The sequence below is a fragment of the Felis catus genome, chromosome C2 (assembly GCF_018350175.1).
Source record: "Felis catus isolate Fca126 chromosome C2, F.catus_Fca126_mat1.0, whole genome shotgun sequence".
In the NCBI taxonomy this organism is placed as follows: domain Eukaryota; kingdom Metazoa; phylum Chordata; class Mammalia; order Carnivora; family Felidae; genus Felis; species Felis catus.
Window position 1 is genome coordinate 60151203 of NC_058376.1, and position 18945 is coordinate 60170147.

An 18945-nucleotide genomic window follows, 5' to 3' on the forward strand; every position below is an offset into this window, starting at 1 on the left:
AGCAGAATAATGGTTGGTTTATAACTGCAAACTTTCAGGTCTGTGCTCCCCAACTACCTTCTAATTTCTTATAGGTGAGAACACGGGATGGGTTTTCTTCAAGTTCGTTCCCTGCTTTATGGGAATGTGGTTCCTGTTAGAATCTCCACACTGGGATTTTGTCTTCTGTCATTCTCCTCCCTGGGCCTTGAAAACTGAACTTCAGGGTCTGGCCAGGTTCAGGGCAAAAGCAGCTTCATACCTGACTCATTTTTCTGTGTTCCTTAGACATTGGCTTGATAACTCTTACTATCTTGTCAGCTCTCTAATTATTTACACAAGATTTCTGGAAATATTTTATGAAGTATTTTTAGTTATGCTTAGTGGGAAGGTTGGCCCAATGATGTGGCCCACTCTATTTCCAAAATTAGAAATCGAACTCTATCCTGTATTCCTTAAACCTCACACAACTCTAAGGAGAGGTTATCTTTTTTTCCAAGATAAAGAAGCAGATGAAGCACATTGAAGAAACTTGCATATAATCACACAGCTAGTGGACATCGGAGCCAGGATTTAAATCCACTTCTATTTTACTCAAGGCTTTTCCCTTAACCACCCAACTATATGCCTTATTTATACTGAAGGCTTTTGGTGGCCTTTATGAAAAGTAATTTAACTTTTTTTATTTTGCTTATTTACATTATTAGTTAGCAATGAACCCAGAGGCTAAATAAAAAGGTGTTTAAATATTAAAATCCAGTTCTATTTTTTTTTCCAGTTCTATTTTTAACGCATTAATGGCTGCTACCAAAAAAGTTCTGGAGTTAAAATATGCAGCTGAAGAAAATGATGAGGTGTTAGGATAAAAGGAAAAAGGACACAAATAAAAATAGTACCTGTAGTTGTCCTGTTGGTGATCTGGCCATAGCTCCTTTACCAGACCAACTGGATGTTGGCTGCTAAGAACTCACAGTACGTTTGTACTGAAACTCGCCCTCAACCCACACCAGGTGTCACATCTGGCAATGCCTAGAAGGTTAAGCACTCTATGTCTGCGCTTCTCCCCAACCCCCACACCCAGTGGTCACAAGCCAATATGAGGGTATCAAAGACTAATCCTCAAGGGCACCTGGGTGGCTCTGACTTCAGTTCAGGTCACGACCTCACGGTGGTTCATGAGTTTGAGCCACCATTGGGCTCCCTGCTGTCAGTGCAGAGCCTACTTCAGATCTTCTGTCTCCCTCTCTTTCTGCTCCTCCCGTGCTGCTCGCTCTCTCTCTCTCTCTCTCTCTCTCTCTCTCTCTCTCTCTCTCTCTCCCCCCCCCCAAAAATAAATAAAACGTTTCAGGGAGTTTGGGTGGCTCAGTCGGTTGAGTATCCGACTTTGGCTCAGATCACGATGTTTCGTGAATTTGAGCCCAACGTTGGACTGACAGCTCAGAGCCTGGAGGCTGCCTCTGATTCTGTGTCTCCCTCTTTCTCTGCCCCTCCCCTGCTCACACTCTGTCTCTCTCTCACTCTCAAGAATAAACATTAAAAAAAATTAAAATAAATAAATAAAACATTTTAATGATAGCAATAATAATTTTAAAAAGACCAATCCTCTTGCCTCAAGGAGACCCAAGTCTGTGATGACATTCATTCTCCAGAGCTGCCTGTGGGATCCGGCTAAACATCTCTCATCATTCCTGCTTCTCTGGTTCCCTTAACATTTCTCCAAAGCAGCACTCCCTTCAGTAGGTCACTCTCAGGATTCTTCTCAAGCTCAACTCCCAGGTAACTGAACTAAACACATTACCTTCATTTACTCCCTCTGCTCCATTTTCTCCTCCACAGAGATTCTCACAGAATAGAAATAACTGTATATTCTGAATTTTCCAACCATGTTGAATATGATCAGGCAAGCATCTTCTGAGAACTTTTCACTAAAAGAAGGCCTTCACACTGTAGCCTTCATGTCGAGGGAATTGAGAATTCAATTCCACATCTTTTTCTTCTATGTCTTTCTTCTGTTCTAGGATCTGGATCACACATATATGCTGTTTTCCAAGGGGGTGTACTTACTTTAAAAAAATTTTTTAACGTTTATTTATTTTTGAGAGACAGAGAATGAGCAAGGGAGGAACAGAGAGAGAGGGAGGCACAGAATCCGAAGCAGGCTCCAGGCTCTGAGCTGTCAGCACAGAGCCCGATGCAGGGCTTGAACCCAAGAACCATGAGATCATGACCTGAGCCGAAGTCAGTTGCTTAACCGACTGAGCCACCCAGGCGCCCCTGTACTTACTTTTAAATGCACCATTGTGTGGTCCAAGGTAAGCTACCCACTGATATTAGTAGTCTCTGTTTCCAACAAACATAGCTATACAAAAAATACTACATATTTGGGGTGCCTTCATGGCTCTTGTCATTTAAGCATCCAGTGCTTGATTTTGGCTCAGGTCATGATCTCATGGTTTGTGAGACTGAGCCCCACAGTGGGCTCTGTGTTGATAGCACCAAGTCTGCTTGGGATTCTCTCTCTTTGTCCCTCCCCTGCTCAGGTTTCTCTCTCTCCCCTCCCTCTCTCAAAATAAATAAATAAACTTAAAAAATACTACATATTTTACAATTTATATGTATTTAGCATGAGTTCTAACCACAATGAGCACAGTTTCTATTCTTAACTGTAGTAGGCAGGATGAACACTTATTCATGAATTATAACTGCTAAATTGCTAATGATCTCGCTAGAGATTTTTAAAAAATGATACTCCTGTGGCCTGTTAGATTCAATAAAATGGATAATGTAGTTTCTAAATATGTCTAACTTTCAGGAAGAATATTATATAAAAGAAAACATTGTCTCAACATGTTTGATAATCTCTAAATTTAATTACACTATCAATAGTCTATTAGAAAGCATATGCCTATATCTTTGTAAAAGCAAATATTCCTACGTAAAATAACAATGCTAACATTGTGAAGTTATACATATCCCTGTGTGTTAAGGCACAGGGATAGGAGACAGGTGTGAGGGATGGCAGGTCAACCTCAGGTGTGTTTATTTATTTAACATCATAAGTTACAGGGCAACATTAGATAATTAATATGAGGCATTCCGTTTCAGAAACTGGCTTCCAGGTGGATTTAAATAATTCACAGTGTAATGATATGCAATCTAGAAACCTGATACTTTTAGCAAATGACGTAGGAAGTCTCTCAGCACTTTTCTCTTTCTGCCCCAACTAGCTTCTAGTTCGTATGCAGCCTTCACTTTGACCAATCTCTAAAGTTCTGTCCAGGGGATCTCATCCTACTCTCCCAGGAAATGTTACCTTTTCTCTGTCTTAAACCTCTTTTGGCTCTCTGTTAAACTTCTCTGTTGGCTTTTCTTTATTAGGTGAAATAAAGAAATATATTGCAGCCACTTGCACCTTACAAAAAGTATTCAAATCAACACTAAGACTTTTCTGTTGATCTAATATTCAATGAGTAACACTAAAATAATAGTAAAATTATTTTTGTTAATTGTTTTTCTATTTACTTAAAAATACTGGGAAATGTATCATGCATACAGAAAAATGTATAATATTTACATGGACAATTTGACGAGTAATATAAATATGTATGTATCCATTACTTAGAATAAGAAACAGAACATTTAGGGGCACATGGGTGGTTCAGTCGGTTAAGTGTCCGACTTCAGCTCAGGTCATGGTCTCACTGCTTATGAGTTCAAGCCCTGCATCGGGCTCTGTGCTGACAGCTCAGAGCCTGGAGCCTGCTTTGGATTCTGTGTCTCCCTCTCACTCTTCCCTCCCCCTGCTCAAACTCTCTCTAAAAAGTGAATTAATGTTAAAAAAAAAAAAAAGAAATAGAATATTTAGTAACATAGAACCCACCCCCCCACCACCATCCCTCCTTTGACTGCATCCATCTTCCTTCCTTTAAAGATAAACATTACTCTGACTTTTGTGTTAATCAGTTGCTGCTTTAATTCATAGATTTACCTTATATGTATTCCTAAATAATACATTTCTTAGTTAAAAAATAAAAAGAGAGAAGAAAAGCACAGCCAAGTAGCAAGCACCTATCTTTCTGTATGAGGAAGAGTGACGTTGCCACCATCAGATAATGACTTCTAGGAGAAAATCGACTCAACAGAGCCGATGGGTCATGATTTGGCGTCAGGTTCCCTGAGCATTTACCAAAATGGTTTCTAGGGAAGTCAGGGGGCAGGGCCTTCTGGTATCCTGGAAAGCACAGAGCTCACTGTAGTTTGGGCCCCTGGACCAGATACTGACATTTAGCAAAAGTATGGTCAGAGAGAGTGGACTGCTCTATGTTTTCTGCTTCTAGACTTCCCCTGACTACTTCCAGCTCTCAGGAGAAAATTAAAGCAGAAACCTATGGAGGGAAGCAGCAGAGCATGGGGAAGAATAGGGACTTCGCAAGCTAAGTACAGAAAAGAACCTGAGCAAGATCTGTGGTCAGGGGAGTTCCATCCTCAGCTAAAAAGAAGGTAAATGACAAAAAGAAGAAGAGGGAAGAGGAGGAGGAGGAGGAAGGGGAGAAGGAGGAAGAGGAGGAGGAGGAAGAGGAGGAGGAAGGGGAGGAGGAGGAAGGGGAGAAGGAGGATCCTGGGGATGACAGGGCTCAGCTGGTTTGTCTCTTGAGCTGCACAGCCCCAGTATAAAACATGGTGCCTCCAACATCCCATCCCCAGCTGTTATTCTGGGATCTGCCTTCAGCCCCAACTTAGGGGCTCCCTTCATCTGTCTTGTGGTTCCATTTCCAGTTTTTTGTATCCTACATTTTGTCTTTACTGGTTCCTCAATGGGCAGCTTTTCCAGGAGCTTCTTTCTTAGGCTGGAAAATTCTGGGGGACATTGTACATCTTAAAATCATACAGTTGGGGGCACCTGAGTGGCTCAGTCGGTTAAACATCTTTGTTCTCAGGATTCAACAGCAACATGTTGTTCTCAGGATTCTGAGGTATAAGTTTGGTGAGTCCTCAGTTTTCCCCAATATCAGTTGAGAACCTGGCTTGCTCAGTTTTATAAATCAGTTACCCCTTGTTTCATTGTTTTCTAGCTTATGAAATTTTCTTGCTCTGGTATCCTCTCCTGTTCTCCCTATCTGTCCACAATTCCTCTTATTGTGGTTTTGATGAGTTTTGGGAAGGAACAAAATTAGATATGTATGTACAGATACATTAACTCACCATTTATGGATTAGCAGCATTAGAAAAAGACTTATAAAAAAAGACTTATAAAAAAAAGACTTATATAAAATTAAGAATGGTATTTTTGAGGGATCTGTGCTAAAGTCAGTCATACTGAACATTAAAAAAGTGGAAAGAGTGATGTTTGTAAGCTCTAATAATAAAATGTAAGTGAGAGAGTTATCATTCAGGAAAGTTGCACTTAGTAAAGGGGAAAAAAGTGGCATACTTTCTTTTTTCACTTTTCCCTTTTTGGCCCGGCCTATGGGGCTCAGTGAGAAGGAATAAAGAGGTGGTCCAAGGATCCTGTATGCTCCTGGTCATACCCGTATCTATCTCCTTAACACCCATATCTTCTCCACAACTATCTGCCTCAAATACATTGTGATGGTTAATTCTATGTGTCAACTTGACTGGATCCTGAGGTGCCCAGATATCTGACTAAATGCTCTTTCTGGCTGTGTCTGTGTGAGGGTGTTTGCAAATGAGATTAGCATTTGCATCTGCAGACTGAGTAAAGCAGTTTGCCCTCCTTAAAGTGGGTGGGCATCATCCATCCAATCTGTTGAGCTCCTGAATAGAACATAAGTTAGAGGAAGGGAGAATTTGCTTTCTGTGCCTGACTGCTTGAGCTGAGACATCATCAGTCTTCTCCTCCCCTTGGGCCGGAACTTTAGAACGGTTGGCTCTCAGATTCTCAGAACTGTACCACAGGCTTTCCTGGATCTTCAGCCTGCAGAAGGCAGATTGTGTAGTTAGTTACATATGCATAAAATTGGTTCTGTTTCCCTGGAGACTAATATAGCCATCAAGACTAATCTTGTTATTCCCTACAATTTTATTTACGTCACTCAGTACAAGACACCCAAGGTTTCCAGCTCCCCCCACCCCCAGACTCTTGTCACCATGCAGCTCTATCGAACCCCTTGCCCTCTCCCCCATCCCCAACTTTCAAATTCCTTTTTGGTATGCTGTGGAATTCAAGATCAAACATTAACAAAACTCCCTATCTTCTAATTTCTCAGAGTTGTGGGTTTTGTTTTTTTTTTTTTTCCTGAATATTCTCTAGAACTTCTCTTCACTTTGCTGTGACTGAAATCTCACTTCCCCCTGAGGACACTGCTTTCCCTACAGCCTTCTCGAGTGGTGGCTGTTTTCTGTCCCACACTGTCATACCACTTGTGGGAGCTTCACTCCTAGAAGGCCCCCAACGATCCTGCCTCCCAGGAGTCATGCCCTGTATAGTCACCTCCCACAGTGGATCAGGTCTGACCCTTTAGCCCAATAGAAGGTGGTGTAACTGACAGTGTGCAACTCCCAAGGCTAGGTCATAAAAGGCATTGCAACTTTCAGCTTGGTCTTTTGCAACAACATGCTCTGAGGAAAGGTTCTGCCATACCATGAGGGCTCAAGCAGCCTTTTGGAGAGGCACATGTGGAGAGGAACTGAGGTCCCAAACCAACAGGCAGCTCCAGGTTGCGGGTCATGTAAATGAGACACCTTGAAAATGGATCCTCCAGATTCAACCAGGCCTTTTGATGGATGACTGGAGCACCACATGGCTAATGAGGGCAACCTCATGAGAGACTATGAGCCAGAACTGTTCAATTGAGCTGTCCCCAAATCCTTGACCCATAGAAACCATGAAAGATAATGAATAATTATTGCTGTTTTCAGCCACTATGGTCTTAGGTCATGTGTCATGCAGCATAGTAACTGGAACATGACTGGTTGCAGAGAAAAAGTGATTGCCTTCTTTCCTTCTATTACTTCCAGACTCTTCTCCTTTACTCCTCCCTAAAACCCTAGCTTTGAATTTTATGTCAGAAAAGAATGCCACAGACTACCTGTCTTTTTTGTAATTGTCTACAGACTCATTCATGTTTCTTTTTTTATTGAAGAGTTTTGTTCTTTGCTCATGGTCACTTTCCTCTATGCAATTATTTTTATACTTGGTAGTGTAGTTCATTTGGGCTGTTCTAACAAAATACCATAGACTGGGTGGCTTATAAAAAAAGAAGTTTACTGGGGCGCCTGGGTGGCTCAGTCGGTTAAGCGGCCGACTTCGGCTCAGGTCATGATCTCGCGGTTTGTGAGTTCAAGCCCCGTGTCGGGCTCTGTGCTGACTGCTCAGAGCCTGGAGCCTGTTTCGGATTCTGTGTCTCCCTCTCTCTCTGACCCTCCCCCGTTCATGCTCTGTCTCTCTCTGTCTCAAAAATAAATAAACGTTAAAAAAAAAAAAGTTTACTTCTCATAGTTCTGGAGGCTGAGAAGTCCAGGATGAAGGTGCCAGTATGGTTGTGTTTTGGTGACATCCTCTTCCTGGTTCATAGCTGGCACCTTCTCTCTGTGTCCTTACATGGTGGGGTGGGGAGCAAGGAGCTTCCTGGAGTCTCTTTTCTAAGAGCACTAATTCCATTCATGAGAGCAGAGAGCCTCCCAAAGGCCCCACTTCCTGCTACCATCACTTTTGGGGTTAGGATTGATTCAACATACAAATTTGGTGAGGAGGACACATTCAGACCGTAGTACTTGGTGAGTTCAATATCCACTAAGATTATATCTCCAATCTCCGGTTTCTTAGTTCAGTGACCTTGCCCCCATCATCTTGTCTACTCTAAGCAGCCACCCACTCTAAGGCTCATAGAAGAGAACTCATCATTATAATTGCAATTTATCCATAATCTCAATTACAAGCACCACTTCCTAATTTTCCAACCCATCACCTCTAATTTTTTTCTTTAAAAATGTTAATGTACTTATCCGTTGTTGTGATGAACACACAGGTGTTATATGGGAGTGTTGAAATACTACGTTGCACCCCTGAAACTAGTATTACACTATATGCTAACTTTTTGGAATTTAGATAAAAACTTAAAAAAAATTAATGTACTTATCCAAATTTCTATGAATGTTGCCAGATAAGAAACATTCTGAGACTCTTTCTGTCATGTTATCATTTACATAGAACTGAGAACTTAAAAAATTTTTTTTAATGTTTTATTTATTTATTTATTTAAGTTTTTTATTTAAAAAAAATTTTTTTAATGTTTATTTTGAGACAGGGAGAGACAGAGCATGAACAGGGGAGGGTCAGAGAGAGGGAGACACAGAATCTGAAGCAGGCTCCAGGCTCTGAGCTGTCAGCCCAGAGCCCGATGCGGGGCTTGAACTCACAAACCGCGAGATCATGACCTGAGCCGAAGTCGGCGGCTTAACCGACTGAGCCACCCAGGCACCCTAATGTTTTATTTATTTTTGAGAGAGAGAGAGAGACAGAGACAGAGTACGAGTGGGGAGGGGCAGAGAGAGAGAGAGAGAGACAGACAGACAGAATCTGAAGCAGGCTCCAGGCTTTGAGCTATCACCACAGACACGAGGCTCCAACTTACAAACCATGAGATCATGACCTGAGCCTAAGTCTGACTGACCCACCCAGGTGCCCCTACATAGAACTGAGAACACTTAATTGTAGCAATTACTAGCAATCTTTCAACCCCAACTGGATTTACCAACCTTTAATCCTAATAATTTTCATTTGTCCTTCATACTTCTAACCTTTGCTTTGCCTCTTTCCCAGTTTGGATTCTAAGGACAACCATTACTCCCACACACCTGCATGCACATTCATCTCCCTTGCGCCTCTCTTGCTTTAGCATGTTCAAGTGGTAAAAATCAACTCTAATTAAATCCAACTCAGCCCTTTCTGCTCGAACTTGTGCCCCTGCAGAAAAACACACACCTGTGCAGGTGTGTTTCACTCTATTTATTTTGACAGCTTATAATAGTTTTTAATTCTATGAAATAAGGAAAGTTGAGGAATGGTACGAAGGCTTCCCATAAACCCTGACTCAGATCCCCCAATTATTAACATTTCCATGTCTGCTTTATTTGTTTGCTTTTTCTCTCTCTCTGAGCATTTTTTTCTGTACCATTTGAGAGTGAGTTACGCCTAAATACATCAGTTAAACCTAAATGAATAGACAGCAATATATTCCCCCAATCAAGGACATTCTCACCATAGTATAATTATCAAAAATGGAAATTAATTTTAATAAACACTATCATCTAATCTGCAGACTTTATTCAAAGTTTTCCAGTTGTCCCAATAATGTCCTTTTATGGCAATTAAAAAAATAATTCTGGTTCAGGATCCAATTCAAGATCACACATTGCATTTTATTGCCGTATGTCTTCTCCTTTAATATGGAGCAATAGTTCAGTCTTTCCTTGGCTTTTAGAAGCTTGATATTTCTTTAAAATTTTTTTTTAATGTTTATTTATTTTTCAGAGAGAGAGCAGGGGATGGCAGAGAGAGAGGGAGACACAGAATCTGAAGCAGGTTCCAGGCTCAGAGCTGTCAACACAGAGCCCAACGTGGGGCTCAAACTCACAATCTGTGAGATCATGACCTGAGCTGAAGTTGGATGCTTAACTGACTGAGCCATCCAGGTGCCCCTGTATGTTAACTAAAATTTATAATAATATATATATATATATATATACACACATAAGATAACATTTACCATTTTACCCACTTTAAGTGTACAGTTCAGTGTATTAAGCACATTCATGTTGCTGTGCTACCATCACCACTGCCCCCTTCAGAACTTCTTCATCTTCCCAAACTGAAAGGCCATACACCTAAACAATAGCTCCCCATTGTGCCCTACCCCCAGCCACTTGAAACCGCCATTCTACTGTCTCTATAAATGTGACTACTCATGAGCCGAACTAAATTTGTGAATTTACGATCATTATCATGCATGGGCATAGAAATCTCTGTTCTGTTAGCTCAGTGATCAGCTAGTGATTTGGTAGAGATTTTTAAACTCCAGGAAAAGAAAGAAAGAAAGAAAGAAAGAAAGAAAGAAAGAAAGAAAAGAAAGAAGAAAGAGAAAAGAGAGAAAGAAAGAAAAAAAAAGAAAGAGGAAAGAAAGAAAGAAAGAAAGAAAGAAAGAAAGAAAGAAGAAAGAAAGAAAGAAAGAAAGAAAGAAAGAAAGAAAGAAAGAAAGAAAGAAAGAAAAGAAACCTCCCAGTCTTTGGGAGGTTGGGGTCTGGGATGCATTCAGTTTACAACTCTGCCTTTGCTTTGCTTTCCTGCTGTGCTTCCTTCCTCCTAAGCAAGAACTTAGGGCCTTCTTAGGTCTTTTCTGTGCATGCTCCCAGCTCGGGCATATGCGTGACTTTCCAGATTCCCTGGAATTTGTGGGAGCTTTTCAAAGCCCTTATTCCCCAGCCTTTCCTCCCAAACTTTTCAGGTTGCCCACAGTTTGCCTCAACTGTTTTCCTTTGCTCCAAGTTGCAGTGGCTAATGCCAGGAGCTAGTACCAGGAATGTGGGCTATTGTGGAGTGGGGGATGGTACCAGGGTAAATTAAAATGCCACAAAGCTCTCTTACTGAGACTCAGCTGTTGTTTCTTAATTAAGCATTCCCTGATTGTTGTAAGCTTTTGATTGGATTCCAGAGTTCCAAATAAGTAGGTCCTGACCTTTTTTGCTAACTTATTTGTTGCTTTTGTGGAGGTACACACTTTCAGAGTTTCCTACTCTGTCTTATTTGTTGATGTCATTCTCTCTCATTCTTTTTTAAATTTAATTTATTTTTTTAAATGTTTATTTATTTTTGAGAGAGAGAGAGAAGGAGCGTGAGCAGGGGAGGGGCAGAGAGAGATGGAGACACAGAATCTGAAACAGGCTCTAGTCTCTGAGTTGTCAGCACAGGGCCTGACACAGGGCTTGAACTCAGGAACCATGAGGTCATGACTTGAGCTGAAGTTGGATGCTTAACCGGCTGCACCACCCAGGTGCCCCTCATTCTTCTTCTTTTTTTTAATCTAGCATAGAATTTCAATAGATGGATGTACATAGTTTATTTAGCCAAGCTTTCATTGATGAACATTTGTTTCCACTTTTTGCTAGTGCAAACAATTCTCCGTGAATAACTTTGCACATTATTTTGCATGTCTGCAAATAAATCTATAGGAAAAAAAACCCAGAAATGAAATTGCTGCAGCAGTGTATGCATTTTGTAACATTTATAGCTATTGCCAAGTGCTGTATCACCTTACACTCCCACCATGAGACTTGTCAACAACAGTCTTGTCAACAAACAGATTGTGTTATTAAACTACTATACTTTTGTCAGTCTTGTAGGTGAAAATAGTATTTCCATGTGGTTTTTATTTCTATTTTTTAAAATTCTGAGTAAAAATGAGCACTTTAAAAAGGGACACTTGTATTTCATTTTCTGTGAACTTCTGACATATACCTTATCAATTTTTTAGTTGATCAATTTCCATATCAGTCTTTCCATATTAATTTCCAGGAGCTCTTTATATGTTAGTATGATCTTACTTTATTTACTTAATTTTTTAAAAAGATTTTATTTTTAAGTAATCTCTATACCCAACATGGGGCTCAAACTCACAACTGCAAGATCAAGAGTTGCACACTCAAGAAAGGGGAACTCTCTTACACTGTTGGTGGGTATGCAAACTGGTGCAGCCACTCTGGAAAACAGTATGGAGGGTTCTCAAAAAGTTAAAAATAGAACGACCCTACAACCCAGCAATTGCACTACTAGGTATTTACCCAAAGGATACAAACATACTACTTAGAACCAGCACATGCACCCCAATGTTTATAGCAGCATTATAAAGAATAGCCAAATTATGGAAAGAGCCCAAGGGTCCATCGACTAATGTATGGATAAAGAAGATGTGGTGTATATATATATATATATATACACACACACACACACACACACACACACACACACACACACACAATAGAATATTACTTAGCCAACAAAAAGAATGAAATCTTGCCATCTGCAACAACGTGGATGGAGCTAGAGTGTATTATGCTAAGCAAAATAAGCCAGTGAAAGACAAACACCATGATTTCACTCATATGTGGAATTTAAGAAACAAAACAGATGAACATAGGGGAAGGAAAAAAAGAGGAAGCAAACCATAAGAGACTCTTTTAAAGTTTATTTTATTTATTTTTGAGAAGGAGAGAGTGGGGGAGGGGCAGAGAGAGAGGGAGAGAGAATCAGAAGCAGGCTTTGTGCTGCCAGCAGGGTTTGAACCCATAAACTGTGAGATCATAACCTGAGCCAAAATCAAGAGTTGGACACTTAACCCAGGCGCCCCAAGAAACTCTTAACTATAGAGAACAAACTGAAGGTTGCTGAGGGGAGGTGAGTGGGGGGATGAGCTAAAATGGGTGATGGGCATTAAGGAGGGCACTTGTTGCGATGAGCACTGGGTGTTATATAAGTAATGAATCATTAAATTCTACTCCTAAAACCAATATTATACTAGATTGACTAAGTAGAATGTAAATTAAAAAAAAATTGATCCAGAAAAAGAGTTGCACGCTCTACTGACTGAGCTAGCCAGGCACCCCAGGGTGATCTCACTTTAAATACATGGTCCCATTGGGGCGCCTGGGTGGCGCAGTCGGTTAAGTGTCCGACTTCAGCCAGGTCACGGTCTTGCGGTCCGTGAGTTCGAGACCCGCGTCAGGCTCTGGGCTGATGGCTCAGAGCCTGGAGCCTGTTTCCGATTCTGTGTCTCCCTCTCTCTCTGCCCTTCCCCCGTTCATGCTCTGTCTCTCTCTGCCCCAAAAATAAATAAAAAACATTGAAAAAAAATAAAAATAAATACATGGCCACAAATCTCAGCTTGGCATTGGTATTACGGCAATCCTACTGTTTCTTAATATGTTATTCCATTTATTTTCCTATGGTCCCAAGTATCTCATAATTTTTCCTTTCCTCAAACTTCCAACAACTTGTCCTCCATAAATCACTTTCAGCCTTGTGTTCTATTTCACTGCGAAATAGCAATGCCCTTCAGCCAAAGACCGCAATGTTGGGTTTATTGACTCATTGCAACAAAGGCGAAAGTACACCATAGAGAATCATGAGGACATCTCAGTCAAACGGTGTTAGAGAGGATTTACTACAGGATTTGGGTTTCTGTTTTTGGTGATTCTGGGAGGATGAGTTAAGAAGTGGGGCTTTCCCCAGGATTATATGTTGACAAAAGCTGTAGTAATTGTATGGTTGAGTATCTTAATAAATCTTATGTAGAAGGTGGGAGGAACAAAGTGCAGTGAAAGCCGTGAATGAGAAAGAAGCAGCAGTTACTCACATTAGCCAGCATAAGGGGATATTTGGCCATTTTTGTGGTTTGAACCATGTCCCCATTTTTGTCTGCTTACACCTGATTATGGAGTGGACTTCCTTTGCCCTTGCTCTATCATGCTTGCAAAGTGGCTTTTATTTTATTTTATTTTATTTTAAAAAAAAAATTTTTTTTTCAACGTTTATTTATTTTTGGGACAGAGAGAGACAGAGCATGAATGGGGGAGGGGCAGAGAGAGAGGGAGACACAGAATCGGAAACAGGCTCCAGGCTCTGAGCCATCAGCCCAGAACCTGACGCGGGGCTTGAACTCACGGACCGCGAGATCGTGACCTGGCTGAAGTCGGACGCTTAACCGACTGCGCCACCCAGGCGCCCCAGCAAAGTGGCTTTTAAAAAACACCAGTGACATGTGTAGTTTTTCATGTTCAACAGACCACCGTGGCCTCTGCTCTGAGCACCAGGCCATCTTCTGGCTGTCAGGGGCTGCTGGGAAGCAGTCACAAGAGAAGTTGCACAGACTCATCTTGTCACATCTATTCACTTACCTGCACCTGTGCCATATATTCTTTCGCAATACTAAGGATGAACAATCCATGTTCCCGTTGTAGTCCAGCCCATCCACTTACATAGTAGAGCCTACCCCACCATCTATTCAAGGTCTTCACTCCCGAAGCTCTCCCTGCCTTTCTTGAACCACAAATTTTACCTGTCTGTTGGGTCATTCCCATGTGTATTCAAATATGCTGTTATTGTTCCCATTTTATAAAAAAAAAAAAAAAAACACAAAAATTTAAAGACAAAGCAGAAGAATAAACTCTCCTTTGACCCTAAATCTCCCCTCCAGCTCTGTCCTATTTCACTGCCTCATTTAGAGCAAAGTTCTTCCAAGTAGTTGTTTATACATATTGCCTTCTACAACCTTTCCTTTTCTCTTGAATCTGCTCTCCACCAAAATTGTTCTTGTCAAGGTCAACGAATGATCTCCAGATTGATAAATATAGAGCGATATAGAACTATTCTCAGTTCTCATCCTACTTGACCTGTTAGCAATGGTTGACATCTCTGATTTTTTTCATCCTCCTTGGCCTACTTTATTTGACTTCAGGGTGAGGTTCTCTATCTACCTTATTGGCCATTCCTTCTCAGGCTTTGCTGTTTCCTCTTTATCTCCTCAACTTTGAAATCTCTATTTAAAAACAATGTCACCCTTTTAAAATTGGTCTAAAACCTGAATAGTGATTCACCTAGCCCAACCTTAGGATCTTTCATCAGATTATTTTCATTTTTTCCACCTTTTCAAAAAATTTAAATAATTTAGTGGGGGTGGCACTGTGAGGGGTTATACAACCTGAGCAGAGTAGGAAAGGGGTGTATGCAGAATGCAGGGACCATGATGGCTGGGCAAGGGGGTTAGGGTGGGATGGATGAGGAGGGAGCCTGTGCAAGGGGCATTTAATATTGCACATTGAAGGAGATATGGCAACAGATGATAACATGTGATTTGGGGCTATATTCTCTTACTATGAAGGATCTTACTGGGACAATTGGTTGAACTTTAGTGTGATGTGAGAATTAGAATGTAGTAATATGATGTTAATTTCCCAATTTTGTTGGTCATATTATGATGGTTTGGGAGAATGTCCTTGTATGCAAGAAATATTCACCTAAATATTCAGAGTTGATAGGGCACACTGTTGACAGTTTACTTTCAAATGACTCAGGGAAAAGGTTATTGTAATACATTTGCAATTTTTCTGTAAGTTTGAAATTGTTTCAAAGTTAAAAAAATTTAAATATTAGTTTTAAAATACTTTACATAATGACCACATTCATCTTGTACCATTAAAAAAATATTGGCAATATTAAATTCTTTCAATCCAAAGTAGAATTCTTAGCATGGCTTCTGGTTCAAATAATAGGCATTTTTTCTTCAGCCTATTCTTGTACACAACATTGAAGGAAAACACAGTTTATGCTAAGTTTTGCAGAACAAAAACAAGAATATATCCTTTCTTGATTATCTTATTAGGTAATTGTTCCTTAACATATAATACTTTTTTAAAAAAGATACTCAATATCTGACTTTTTGTGGAAGCGGAGTTGACTTTTTCTCCCTCTTCCACTTTCCATTATGATTATTTTCAAACATACAGAAACAGGAAAAGAATAACTGAATAGTGGTGTACCCTCCACATAGATGGAATAATTGTTAACATTTTACTATTTTGCGTTCTCTTTCCCCTTATCTGTTGTCTTAGTTTATTTAGGCGGTTAGAACAAAAAATGCCGGAGGTTAGGTGGCTTGTAAACAACAAAGATTTATTTCTCACAGTTCTGAAGTCTGGGAAGTCCAGGATGAAGACACCTGCAGATTCTGTGTCTGGTGAGAACCCACACCCTGTTCATAGTTGCAGTCTTCTTAACAGTGTCCTCAAATGGTAGAAGGGGATTATATGTCAGCGTATGAATTTGGGGAGGACTCCACACTCAGCCCGTGGCATCTATATTTGTTGAAGCATTTGAAATTAAGTTGTAGGCATCACGACACCTCATTCCTAAATACCTGAGCATGAACTTTCTAATAATACATTCTCCAACATAACCACCAAGTAGTAATTATCCATAAATGAATATCAATAATTTTATCCACAAACCGTTATTTATTCTGTAACAAGGAAGAAATATATTTATTTCATAAATATATTTAACATATTAATCAATATATTTATACATATAAATAATATATATTTCACATTCAGTCTTCCTTAATTGTTCTAGAATGTCTTTTATAGCTGTATTTTGAGGGGGGAAGGAACCAGGATCGGCAACACTCAATAGCTTTTTTTTTTTAATGTTTTATTTATTTTTGAGAGAGAGAGAGAGAGAGAGAGAGAGAGCATGCGTGTGAGTGGGGGAGGGGCAGAGAGAGAGGGAGACACAGAATCCAAAGTAGGTTCCAGGTTCTGAGCTGTTAGCACAGATCCCGATGTGGGGCTCGAACTCATGAACTGTGAGATCATGACCAGAGCTGAAGTCAGATGCTCAACCGACCAGAGCCGCTCAGGCGTCCCAACACTCAATAGCTTTTTTTTTTATTTTTTTTTTTATCATCTCATGTCACATTATTTTTTAAATATTTTATTTTATTTTATTTTTTCAATATATGAAATTTATTGTCAAATTGGTTTCCATACAACACCCAGTGCTCATCCCAAAAGGTGCCCTCCTCAATACCCATCACCCACCCTCCCCTCCCTCCCACCCCCATCAACCCTCAGTTTGTTCTCAGTTTTTAAGAGTCTCTTATGCTTTGGCTCTCTCCCACTCCGACCTCTTTTTTTTTTTTTTCCTTCCCCTCCTCCATGGGTTTCTGTTAAGTTTCTCAGGATCCACATAAGAGTGAAAACACTCAATAGCTTTTAACTATTAATTATAACTTCAGGCCCTTATTTGAAGGAACAAGACTTTGCCATGCAATTCACCTTTCGCACCCTGGGGCAGAGTATGTATTGTGTGAAAGAGGTTGAGGAGGGACTTTGCGAGGAGTGACTAATGCCCGGAAGCCGTTTCACGACAGGCACAGGAGTTTGAGGTTGGGAGGTAGGTACTGGGAGGTAGGTAAGTACAGGGGGCTTATCTTGATGCTAGTAAAAGACTGGTCTGCGCGCTAACAAATTAACATTACATTCTCACTAGTTAGCCAAAGGCGACTGCCGCCAGAGGGCGCAAGGCGCGCCGGCAGGATCCCAGGTAGCCCTCCGAGGTCGCGGTGGGGGCGTGCGTGGCCCAGAGTCCTGAGCGCGCGCCGGGGGTGGTCGCGGGGCACGCGCCGGGCCGCCCCCTCCCCACGCGGGGCGCGCGTGCGCGGTTCCGCTGCGGCCCAAGGAGCCGCGATGGAGGGCGCTCTGACTGTTCGCCAGGTAAGCGGCTCTTCGCCGGGGCGGCTTCCCAAGCGGTGGCTGCACCCGGCAGTTTTCTTCACGATAGTTGTTTGAACCTTCTCAGATTATGATAATTAATTCCTCCCTTCCGTTTTCTCCGTGCTCTTTGGAGTAATTTGGAAAGTTGTTACCAAGGAAACGGTTTCGAGTGCTTCCTGCGAGCCTTCCCCTCGGGGCGATGGTGGACAGTCGGCTTCTCTGTGGGCGTGGAGAGCAGGAATTTGGTCCCGAAATGTCCTAGTCCAGATGTCTCAGCCTCAGGCCCCACCGACTCACGTTCCGTTGTCGTGATTCTGACCCGACATCACGTTGATCCAGTCTCACCCGCCTCCCTAAACTATCAGCTCTTGAATAAAGGGCTCAGGACTCTAGCGTAAATAACTGTCTGTCAACCAAGCTTTTGGTTCCAACTAGTTTTGTTCTTTGCTCACTGTCTTATTTGACAAACGGAAGATCTTGCTGATTAACCTTCAGGGTGAAAGCCTACTTTTGTTCCAGGGCTACCTGCATTTATGAACACTACGCTCATTTCTTTTACGTTGGTTGGGTGTATATATTTTAGAGAATTGCAATCAGTGCGATACCTTTTGAGTAGCGTTTTACAGGTTACAAAATGGTAGACATTCGAATAATTGTTGAATGAACAAGTGAATGTACTATTTCAACTGAGCCTCAGAAACATTACTTATGAAATAGGTATGATACATATTCATGAACCCAATCAGTTATTTTATTCTCTGTCCCTGGCACTGGTGTTGGGATAAGATGGTGAGCAACAGACACATGATTCCTGTTCTCAATGAGTTTATAGTTTAGACTACCGAGAGTTATTACCCCTACTGTAGAGTGGAGAAAACAGATTTAGAGAAATTGACTGGCAAAGACCACACAACTAATAAGTTAGATAGGATTCTGTTGTAGCCACTCTACAAAGTCAGAATGAACCCCTACCCTTTCAATTTGATTTGGATGTAGAATTATGCCACCATGCACCATGAATATATGAGAAGGCTTATTACTTATATATACAATGGCTTGTTAAATACGTAATGAAAAAGTAGAAGTAGGTCAGGCTTCTCAAGCAGATCCTAAATGATTTAAAAGACAAAGGAAGTTTAATCCAGGTTTTTACCCTGGTGTGGTCAGGGTAAGGGTTCCTGTGTGTGGACTGGGGCTTGCTTGGTTTGACTCTCTCACCCACACCAAAGGTGAGAGCACCCAGACTTTCTCACCCACTTGCCCATATGGGGGAAAGAAGAGGAAAAAGGACCGGTGAGGCTTAAAATCCGTCAGCAGGCAAACATTAAAAAATTGAATGAGACTCCTTATCACAGTTCACCCAGATGTTGGGTTAATGACTGAAATGTACCATTTTTCACTTAGTTGAATTTGAATTAGTGTAGATAAGCCATCATGGCTGTCTACTAGGTCTCCAGTTTGTGCCCAGTAAGGAAAATGAAAGTTCCCTGGAATGCCTTGTTCAAGAGCACAACAGTGTGTTTTGAGAAATAAAATGAGTGCCTTGGTCTCTATTAGTAATCTTCTGGAACTCTAACAGGCATAAGGAGTATCTTGGTGAGGTCTTTTATTATGGGTTTAGTATATGTAGAGACACGAGTGATCTTTTTAAAAAAAAATTATTTATTTAGAGAGAGAAAGAAC

The 18945-nt window shown here is 41.0% G+C and overlaps 1 protein-coding gene across 1 annotated transcript in view; it reads left to right on the plus strand.

The window, feature by feature from the left end:
• The first annotated feature begins 17112 nt into the window (after window positions 1-17112).
• The window catches only part of GRAMD1C (GRAM domain containing 1C), a 103323-nt gene continuing 101490 nt past the window's right edge, over window positions 17113-18945 (plus strand). Inside the window, exon 1 of the mRNA XM_003991642.6 lies at window positions 17113-17262. Within this exon, the coding sequence (XP_003991691.2) occupies window positions 17236-17262 (27 nt within the window). The 5' untranslated portion in view covers window positions 17113-17235. The remainder of the gene's footprint in view (window positions 17263-18945) is intronic.